This window comes from Coenobita brevimanus, chromosome 6, assembly GCF_032717465.1.
Source record: "Coenobita brevimanus isolate Jiangsu-jjx chromosome 6, ASM3271746v2, whole genome shotgun sequence".
NCBI classification, from domain to species: domain Eukaryota; kingdom Metazoa; phylum Arthropoda; class Malacostraca; order Decapoda; family Coenobitidae; genus Coenobita; species Coenobita brevimanus.
The window spans coordinates 59,039,662-59,051,407 of record NC_136959.1 but is presented as its reverse complement, the minus strand read 5'-3'; the positions used below and the strand labels follow the sequence as shown (position 1 = coordinate 59,051,407).

Genomic DNA, 11,746 nt, shown 5'->3' with positions numbered 1-11,746 from the left:
GATGAAGGGATGGCTAGGAAGAAATAGCGAAGAGAGGAAGAAAGGGTAGGAGAGGGAGGGCGAGATGAATGGGAGAGGAAGGATTTGGAGGAAAAAAAAAGGAAGGAGAGAAAAGGTGGGTGAGGAAAGGTGGGAAAATGATGAAGGATGAAAGGAGGGAGAGAGAAAGAAAGAGTGAGAGAGGGAAGGTAAGAAAATGATGGAGGAAGAAAGGATGGGAGAGGAAAGGTGAGGTGAAAGGGATATGGATGGATGATGAAGAAAAGGGAGGAAGAAAAAAATAAGTTTGAAAAGCATTGGTGTAGTACAAGGATATAACTATCTCTCTCTCTCTCTCTCTCTCTCTCTCTCTCTCTCTCACACACACACACACACACACACACACACACATAATCACAAGGGGGATTTGAAAATACTGTATAGTTGAACATCTCTAAGTACAGCTGATCGCACCTAAAATAACCCTCTGCTAATGACACCACCACGCTAATCACACTTAATAAAAGCTAGAGAGTGGCATTTATGGATATTCGTACCCAGTCTCGTCTCGTAGCTCTCGTGGCGGTGCAAATAAACCACTGATATAATGAGCGAAGTGCGGATTACGGATGTGTGTGTGTGTGTGTGTGTGTGTGTGTGTGTTTTGATATTTAGGCCATTTCTTATGCCTTTATTTATTCTATTTCGATAATTTAAGTGCGACTACGTTTTAAAATCTTCTTGCTAGTTGCACACACACACACACACACACACACACACATACAGTACAGATATCCGTAATACGCTCTTCGCTCACAATATCAGCAGTGTTTAGATGAAAATACATACATATACACATGTTACATATATTTTCTGTTTGTATTATGGACTTGCTATTGACTTATCTTTCATTTCTACTGTTTTAGTGCCAAGATATTTATATTGTTTTTTATGCTATATTCCTGCCCATTTTTGTCTTATTTTTTTTCTTTCTCTCCTTCATTCTCTTTCTTTCATTTTTGTTTAGTGAAAGAAGTATCATATTTTTTACTTTAGATGGGCCTTATAATTTTCCCCTATTTCAGTCAATTGTAGTTTATATGATGGCCGTGGTTTTCCTTTCCTTTTTTTCTACATAATCTTTGTTTACACCTACTGTCCTCTTCTGTGTAACTAAATCCTTCCAATATCGCCATACGCCGCATAAATAACGTGGCTATTAACCACCCATATCCAAAAATAAATCGCTAAAGAAGAGGTGCCAGGGAGCTTCCTTACCCGACGAGATGAGGGGCCTAAGAAACAACATTATCTTCCCGGTTCCGTCTGAAGAATATTTACAACAGACGAAATATATTGAAATTCCTATCTCTAAAAGCGAGTGTTTCAAATGGTTCGATTTTTCCGCTATGTATTCGTTCAACTTTTGGAAATTTCTTGTGCTTCTGTATTTAATTTCCTGGTAATTTTTCTCTGCTCAGTGAAGAAATAAAACTGCTAAAAATAGAGGCACATGGGACGGTATTTTTGGTTTATATACTAATGTACTTTTTTTCTTTTATTTTTTTCTTAGTTTATGTATTAAAGTCACAGTTTTTTCCTCATTTTCTCAGGCTATTAATTAATTTAAAAGGATGAGATTTATGGTTATCCTGGCTAGTTCTACAGGCCTCTCATGAAGAAGTTAAACCACCTCAGTCAGAGCTAAGTGGGAATACATGTTTATCTACCAGTCTATCTATCTATCTGTCTCTCTATTTGTCTATTTATTGGCTTTATATTTTTTTAACCTGGAGTTCTGTTTTTATTCTAATCAGTTTGGTACTATAATAATTCCTCTCTCTCTCTCAGAATTGTTCCGGCCGTGAGATTAGTTCCGCCCACCAACAAACACACTCAGGCCACAAAGCTCGGACCACCACAAGATGACTTACAAGTTTACACACACACACACACACACACACACACACACACACACACACACATACACAAACACATCTTAAAATACCCCAAATTAACCCCATCCTAATAAGTTCTACACACACACACACACACACACACACACACACATACACACACACTCTCTCTCTCTCTCTCTCTCTCTCTCTAACACTCGAGGGGGCCCCGGAGGTTCCCCACTGAGCGGCCTGCCTTTCAGATTGGCCGACCAAGGTAATTTAATCCACAAAAGTCTCCCCGAATTTTGGAGCGCCTTATTACGAATCACTTAACTATAATGACGATAATTTGGCCAAGGGTGTTTAGCATGCGAGATGATGTGGCTGGGGAGTGGGTGAGAGGAGGTGGGGAGTGGGTGAGAGAGGGTGGGGAGTGGGTGAGAGGAGATGGGAGTGGGTGAGAGGAGGTGGGGAGTGAAAGGTGTGTGTGTGTGTGTGTGTGTGTGTGTGTGTGTGTGTGTGTGTGTGTGTGTGTGTGTGTGTTTAGGGGCTGGAAAGGGTTTTTGAGAATGGTTTTGGGGAAGGGGGGAGTTTTTTTTTTTTATGTTTCAGTATGTGCCTGCCTGGATAGGGGGATGGGGAAAGGTAAGTCAGGGGGGTGGCCTCTATAATTAAAGTACTCGGCTCTGATATCAAGTCAGATTAAATTCCCTAATCAAAATGCCACAATGATACGAGGAATCAATTACCAACAACAGAGAGGGGCAGGTGTTCTGCTCTTGACTCCCAGGTAGGTGGGTGGGCGGAGCGGAGTGGGCGGGACGGGGGTGTGGCGAGGGCGGGGTGAGGGCGGGGCTAAGGTAAGACGAGTGCTCATTGGCCGGCGCGTGGGGTCATCAATCAGGAGGTAATGGAGGCGAGGAAGAGGTAATCGGTGAAGGTGGGACGCTTTGGCCGCGCTGTGCTCTTCCCCTGCGCCGCGCCTAACCACACTGCCCGCCCATCATCGCCGCCGCCGCCGCACCTGCCGCCGTTCAACCGCAGCCGCAACCTGCACTACCCACCACACAGACGCTACCTGGTCCAATTAATGCTGCTCTCTGGCTCCGGCGTGGCCTGGCGGTGATCTAAAGGGCCGCTATCTTGTCCTTCGCCGCCACCGCCACAGTAGTCGCCGTGACTAGTGCTGCCGCCGCTGGTCATAGCCGTCTTGCTTCAAAAGTGCCGCCAGGTGCTGTCCGTCCATCCGTCCACTCGTCCGTCAGCACGTTCGCCCGTCCACCTGTCCGTGTGAGCGTACCCCGCTGTGCCGTGGAGGTGTCACGCCCGCCGCCACACACGGCTCTAGTTAACAGCACAAGAAAAATCTTCATTTTTGTTGGTCAGGTGCATCGGGTGGGGTGCCGGCGGGGTGTGGGTGTGGGCGGGGGTAGACTCCGCCCACCGGGCAGCGGGCGGTGGGCCAGCGGCTCAGTTGCTGCCCTGCAATTACAGTGTCGCGGCGAGGCGCGGGGGGCACCGGCCCTCTCACACCGCCCCTCCAGCCACACCCACCCCTCCTGCACCACCGCACTGCCACACACCCAAGCCACTCACACCTTTATTTACACCCACTGACACCCGCCCTCGGTGCCATCTGACATCACCGTGCACGTGACCGTCTTCTCGCGGGCCAACACGTGACCAGGACCACCAATTGTGAGCACGTGCTGGCAGTGCCAAGGGTGACCTAAGTGCCACGATTACCACCCACACCACCACCTGACCCTATACAACTACCCGAGGGCAATACCATCAGCCTGGTGCCTACGGAAGGCGAGTGGGCGTGGTCCCTGTATACACAGCAGCATGATGGAGGTGCCCAACCTGGTGGGGGGCAGCACCCCCTCCTCCACCACCAGCGGCGGGGGGCTGGTGGGAGTGACAACCACCAGCAGTGGTGCAAGCAAGCCCGCCCCTCGATCTGCACCATCAGTCTTCTCCATTTCATCACTCGTCAACTCAAACTCCCCTCCGCCATCAGTCACAGGTCAGTGGGGTCAGGTCGTCAGGTCTGGTCACAGGTGTCAGGGGTCAAATCAGGATTCAGGCTATAGAGTGGATGACTGGTTCTAAAGCAAACATCTCCGTGGAAGTTGGCACGCTGATAAACACTGGTTCTATGGACGGTAATCAGGTCCAGGGGCAGAGGCGAGGGGTCATGTGGCTCCTGTAGACTACCTTGTTGGAACTGTGAGGAGTACTGTATGCAACACCTGTACTACTGAGTCTTGTTTCTAATATGATGAAGATTTCTGTCCCTTTCAAATACAGTCAGGCGGGAGGGTCGATCTGGCTAGTAACCAACAAGATTCATTCCTACCTCACAACTAAGGCCAACCGAATTTCATAAAACCACAACACAGTATTCAAGTTGTGGGAGTGGCCCAGTTCCATCATATAATGTACAAACCGATTATAATAAGCATCACAAGGCCAGTCAGCTGGTGGCACAACACATTCAGTAAACAAATGTCCACGTAATACCAAACCACATTTCATGAGAAGTATATGCGATAGAGTCAGGTTTTTGTATCCTATCTCTACACACACACACACACACACACACACACACACACACACACACACACACACATATATATATATATATATATATATATATATATATATATATATATATATATATATATATATATATATATATTGAACCTGTATTCGTAAAAATGACAGTAAATAGTAGAAGAGGCACTCAAAATCATTCCAAGTAAATACCACACAGGCAGCACGTAGCACAACACAGCCAGACAGTAAATAACACCCTCAGTAATGCTATGGTAAGAGAAACGTTGAGTCATGTGTGTGTGTGTGTGTGTGTGTGTGTGTGTGTGTGCCCTCCGCTTCTAATATCACCATACTGTATGAGACTTCCGACATAAGGTACATTCACAGCAGCCGCTCTCGTCGTGGTGTCGCAGTCACTGCCGGGGTTGCCAGTTCAGCACATCTGCCACCGAATTCACTAACACATTAACAGTCTACCACCTGCTGTAACTATGTGGCGCCTGGTGGTCTAGTGGTTACAGCGCCCCGGTCGGAGTGGCGGCCTTGCATACAATACAGGTTCGATGCTACGACGTAAAGGAAGGTTTTTGGGCTCATGTAATGCCAGGGGAAGTAGACAGGTTATCTACCCTTAAATGTACTGGACTACCGTAGCCTAGCCGCGGGACCCTACGCCTCAGAGGGGGTAAAATGGCTGTTACTATTTATCTAACCTTTTTTTTTTTCTGCAGGGCGAAGAAGGGACAAGGGAAGATACAGTTTGGGCTTTACTTCTCCTTGATCGAAATAATCTGCTTGTGAATCCCATGATGGACACAGAGAAATGGGTCGATTCTTCGCATGGCTTTTGTTCTTCCTGGGAAATATATATCCAAGTTACGCGGGGAAATGATCGTAGCTGTGTCTTTGTGAATCATGGTTTAAATATATTGGTACTCGCATCTCTTTGGCGCCAAAATATTGATGATGAAGGTATAAAGACCTTGCAATATTATGGATACTCAGACCCTGCAATATTATGGGTAGTTAGATTCTGCAATATTACGGATACTTAAATCTTGCAATATTATAGATACTTAGATCTAGATAAATCTTGCAATATTATCGAAACTCAGACCTTACAATATTATGGATACTTTGATTCTGCAATATTATGGAGACTTAGATATTGCAAAATTATGGGTACCAGTTCCTGCAATATTATGGAGACTTAAGAAGCAATATTCAAGTAACGGTATACAGATTTAAAAATAAATTTAGTAATATTTTTGACGAGTAATATTATTGGAACTTTCTACACGCTTACACTTATTCACCCTCGTTGGATTACAAATTTATTTAATAGTTTCGCGATATTCCGGAGACAGATATTAATACTTAACAATATTCTAAAAATTAAACCAATATTTTAGCACTATCCTATACACAATTAATATTTTGTAATATTTCAAAAATCTTTTCAATATTTCAAAGGTATTTTAGAAACAATTAATATTTCACTAATCCTTGTTTTAATATTCCATAGATATTTAACAGGTATTTGAGTGATATTGTACACATTATTACTTAATCAATATTTAGTCGATATAGCAGACATAATATTTTTGTAATATTCTGAACCATTAATCAGTATTTTTGTCACATTCCAAACTTATGAGATATTTATACGTTATCCATGAGACAATATTCTAGCACTACTATTTTCTTAAAGTTATTATGTATATATTCGTATTCCTGGAGTTTGTGTACTTCATGGGCTTACTCAGGGCCACTGAAAGAGAGGTAGGGGGGGGTTACTTGGCCCATTATGTTGAGATGGTGGGGAGGGGAAGGGTTTAAAAAAAAAAATCAATTAAGAAATATATGGCTACAGAGGGGAATTTTCAAAAATTTTATAAACGACTGGAGACATCCCGATGTATAATTAGCAATAAATAATAATAATAATAATAATAATAATAATAATAATGGAAACGCGTCTGTACTCAGTCACATTCTAAGCAGCTACTGATCTGGCAACTCTTATCACTACCAGCAAATAAATCTGCTAATTCTACATGTAAATTCCACCTGTAAATTCCAGCCGTTTTAGCTTCCTTCACTACCTGTAAATCTAGTTGTAAATTCTGCTTGTAAATGTGTGCAGTTTAAATATGACAATTATCTTAAATCGTGGACGCATGAAATAGAAAAAGGGTTTGTTTTTAGGTAGGAATTAGTCTTCTTTGTTACTAGTCAAATTTACCCTTAACTATGACAATACCTGGCCATTAACTGAGCTCAAAGGGGACAGGGATCTCAGTGTAGCTGGCCTTGCATAACACTCCCAGGCGGGGAACTCAACCACGTTTCCCAAGTACGGGTTGAGACTACCCCGAATATATATTTCCTACAGACAGCTCATAATTCTGGGGGGTTATGCCTCCCCCATTTTCCATGCACCTCGCCGTGTGGAAGAACCCGGGTCCGACCCTGGCGAGGCGCTGTCTACCATAGAAAGGTGGCTACTTGCTTGGGGTCGATGGGTCTGCTCGGTCAGATGGAAAGGTGCAGAGAAAGAACGATATAAATCTGCCAGTTAGCTTGATCTATAAATCTACCTAATAACTGTCGCTGCCTCAGGTTTAACAACTAACCTCGCTACTTGGACATCAACCTGTTAAATCTACCTGTAAATCAGAACAAGGTCAACCAGGTAATTAGGGTGGAGACAGCTGCAGGTAAACCCCATTATTACGAGACATCCCCCCCTCTCCTTACACCGAATCGAGTCGCCTTGTGGGTAGGGGGGAAACGATGACAAAGGGACATTTAATTCCTGTAATATTATTGTCCCGGTTAAACACTTGATTATCAAACGTGTCCCTTATTAAAATAGTTTGTTTGAGAGTAAGAACAAATGATGATGATAATAATAATAATAATAATAATAATAATAATAATAATAGTAATAGTAATAATAACAAAAATAATAATAAATAACCCTTTCATCACGAGTCATTTTTCTGGACAAAATTGTTCATTGTCATCTGCCTATTTATGACAGAGCTAATTATCAATATCTGCTCCTCTCTTGAAACACACACACACACACACACACACACACACACACACACACACACACACACACACACACACACACACACACACACACACACACATTTTTTCTCCCTCTCTGTCCTTGCTAAAATAACACCATTTCCGTACAACACCAATTACCTCATTCCATTTTGACATAAACAATAATAATACGTGTTAAATAATTTACCTGCATAATCCAGAGAAATTATACGCTGCTGCTAAATGCGTTCTTTAGTGTGGAATGCAGGCTAATTATACCTAACAATCAGTAATATACTGCTCGATTACACCCAACAAACTGCTGACTGGAATCTAGAACGTGGGATGCAGGCTAATAATATCCAATAACAATAACGTTGGTTTTCCATAAATGTTTGCCAGAAGTTTGGGGCCTGTTTTTCTCCTCAAGTTATTGACTGATGTAAAGAAAACAAAAAGAAGAGAATTTCCCTTTAGTTAAAAAAAAAAAAAATCAAGAAAATAATTAGAGATATAAAGCATCAACTAACAGAATAGATCTTTGAGCTGATGGATGAAGTACACACACACCCACACCCACACCCACACCCACACACACACACACGCACACAAACGATACTTGCCTGGAAAGTAACATTATTTAGAGGATGCAGCGAACCCCAAGGCACATACAGTAAACTTTCAGGGAGTACAAAGAAACTCTCAAATGAAATGCACGAACATGGTCGAAAGGATAATGAAAGATCACACAGAATCAGCTGACTTAAAGAAAAACCACCAGCAAGAAGAAAAATGAAGGCAAATGAAGACATAATGAAAACACTCTGAAGAATGATGGAAGACAGCAGACAACTAAGTGGAGAATCGAGCAGAGCATAAATCAGATGTCTGCTCTGAAAGACTCTTGTTGATGAAGTGAAAAGCAATGGCCTGCAGTGAACAACAACACCTTGATGAAAATGAAACAGGATGAGGATGAATGTGAAGACGATGATGATGATGATGACGAGATAATGATGATGGAAAAAGAGGAGGGGAACGACTCACCTTTCAACTAATCATTTCAGAGCCACATAAAATCACTGTCTGGTGCCAATGATTAAAAAAAAAAAAAAAAAAAGCTTCCGTAAAATTATCGTTTCAACCCCTACCAGAATTACGAGTTTTTGATCCATTTTTTCGGTATTCTAGATAATTCTAAGTCACTTTTCTTCTATGGTATTTTTGTCACAAATTATTTTTATTTTACTCTTGAAGATAACCTAACCTAAGCTAACCTAACCTTCAGGAGTAAAATAAAAATAATTTGCGACGAATATGTCATAGAAGTGTCTCGGAATTTTTTAAAATACCGAAAAAATGGATCAAAAACTCGTAATTCTGTTAGGGGTTGAAATGATAATAGAACCAAAGCTTCATAATTCACTGTCAATGTGTCGTTTGTCACTAAAAACGAATTCGTCTGACGTTGGCATAAAAATCGTGGCGACAGTCTACCACAAAGGGATTGAAATATTAACCTACGAATCTCCCTTTTTAACCAAGGATCTTATGGCTGACGGAAATCGTCTAAAGGAGGAAGATTAAAATGAAAAATGCCCCAATGACCGAAATTGGTACATAAAACCGTCTGTCTCTAGCACCAAATTAGTCTGGCGAAAGTCTACCACCACAGGATTGAAATATTACCCTCGTTTCTCACTTTTAGTCAATAACCTAAGTCTTATCACCTCCCAACAAGAAAAAATAAATGCATAATTCATTAGCCAACCCCCCTCCACATCAAATCTACTTAGCATATGAATCCAAGTACATATTAAGTCAGTGTAACTTCAGTAACTCACGGCAGTTCTTCCTCATTCAGCTTTAAATTACATCTTTCCCATTAAGCTCTATAAAACACACCTAACTCCTTTACAAATACAGAAGACACTTAGATGGGGCCAAACGATTCTATTTTTCATACATTCACATTCATATAATTTTCGATTTTATTCTTACATTCATTATAGCTTTTTTCTGCTTCTTATCATCATTAAATAATTTTATCCAATACCCTACAAAAATAGATCATTTAGATTGGGCAAAGTGAATTTATTTTTTATATATTCACGTTGTTTTTTTTATATTTTATTCCTGCAACTATGATTCTTTTTTCCCGTTTTGAATATTGCTATAAGTAAACCATTTAATCCAACAATTCACAAATATACTGTACAACATTTAGATGGAGAAGCTGCATTTGTTCATATATTCACTTTTTTATTATTATTATACAAACGTCCCTTTACTTCCTCCCTATCCCCTGAAAGGTGGATAGTGGACTGCCGAAGAACAGGAACTTCAGCCTGCAGTCCACCGAGTTCACATTTCAGATGAACCTACTACTACTACTACTACTGCAACTTCTACTAGTACTACTTAATCCTTTCGCTATGACACAACCATTTTCTTAAATTATCTTGTTGCATTCAAACATTTTTTTTTTTAATTACGAAAAGTTTCTCGTACTGATGGCTTTTGAAACTATGGCTATGTAATTCTCAACCCTTAGGCTGTGTTTTTTTTAAGGTGGATAAATTTGTAAATCGTCAACCTCTCTCTCTCTCTTTCTCTCTCTCGATAGCTCTATATAAATTTCACCTGATGCCAGAATATCACGTGTCGCTAATTCACACAGGTGTTTATGTGCATTAATTTACTCGTTATATTACACGTGTGTCATCATCATCATCATCATCACCATCATCATTCCTGACTCTCCTACCTCAAGCTCACCATCATCATCATCATCATCATCATCATCATCATCATTACTGACCCTCTCCCATCTCATCTGTATCATCATCGTCATCATCATCATCATCATCATCATCATCATCATCATCATCATTATTCCTGACCCTCTCCTATCTCATCATCAGTATCATCGTCATCATCATCATCATCATTCCTTACCCTCTCTCCTACCTCAAGATGGAGAGAAGTAGGATCTAAAACATATAAATAAAAAACGTACCGAAGTGGGAGACCTACCAACAGCGTGCCCAGCGAAATCAGTTACACATTCACTCATTATCCAAGCCCCTGGAATCCTGAACCCACCTCGCAGGCCTCGTATCTCTACATTTTTGTTTAGATGGATGTAGTGTGTGTGTGTGTGTGTGTGTGTGTGTGTGTGTGTGTGTGTGTGTGTGTGTGTGTGTGTGTGTGTGTGTGTGTGTGTGTGTGTGTGTGTGTGTGTGTGTGTGTGTGTGTGTGTGTGTGTGTGTGTGTGTGTGTGTGTGTGTGTGTGTGTGTGTGTGTGTGTGTGTGTGTGTGTGTGTGAGGGTGACTGGAAGTATGGAAGGAGCAAGGCATGGATGAACGATGGAGTGTGTGGGGGTGGGGTTAGTGGGGGTCTGGGTGTGACGTGGGGTTGTGTAGGAGTGGGGTGTGGGTGTGGGAGTGACGAGGTGTGGGGGTGTAAGTGTATTAAGGGCTAATGAGGCGTGATTCTGAGGGTATTCAGGGCAAACCTACAACACCTGTCACTGATTAACATTAGAATGAGAGAGACGCGCATATTAATTCCCATCACACCTGTACCCTACCTCTCTCTCTCTCTCTCTCTTTCTCTCTCTCAATTTACCTTTCCATCAACCTATTTATCTCCCTATCTACGTATCCCATCCCTATTTCTCTCTCTCTCTCTCTCTCTCTCTCTCTCTCTCTCTCTCTCGTCATCCTTGTCCAAGAATCAAGCCTTGTGGTTATTAATTTTGTACTTACGGACGATGTATGTGAGTGGCTGTGTGTGTCTGGCCGAGAAAGACAAGTGCTGAGGGGGAGGGGGTTAGTGGTTATTGGAGGAGAAAGGAGGGGAGGGGCTGGGGAAGTGGTGAGAGAGACGGATTTTTGGGACGGACAGAAATAGATAGAATTATGGAGAGAGAGAGAGAGAGAGAGAGAGAGAGAGAGAGAGAGAGAGAAAAAAAAAACCTTCACACACCTTTCGCCCACTCACTCAGCCTCACCTTACCACCCTCGTCCTAATATTTACCCTTAGAGTATGTGAACCTGTAATAACAAGCATTGGATCCCTCAGAACTTATAATTCCATCCTAACCTGATCCTCCATTAAGGTCAGTTACAATACAGGATTTGTTTTTCCTTTACCTTTATTCTCCTCCTCTGTTCCTATTTCTTTTACGTTTTCTTTCTTTGATGTTAAATTGTTGTTCGTAATCTGATTTTTCCCCTCTTGT

General features: G+C 41.9%; 1 protein-coding gene across 1 annotated transcript in view; it reads left to right on the top strand.

Moving 5' to 3' along the window:
- Positions 1–3,725: 3,725 nt before the first annotated feature.
- The window catches only part of LOC145402096 (uncharacterized), a 178,255-nt gene continuing 170,234 nt past the window's right edge, over positions 3,726–11,746 (top strand). Inside the window, exon 1 of the mRNA XM_080274214.1 lies at positions 3,726–3,906. Within this exon, the coding sequence (XP_080130340.1) occupies positions 3,726–3,906 (181 nt within the window). The remainder of the gene's footprint in view (positions 3,907–11,746) is intronic.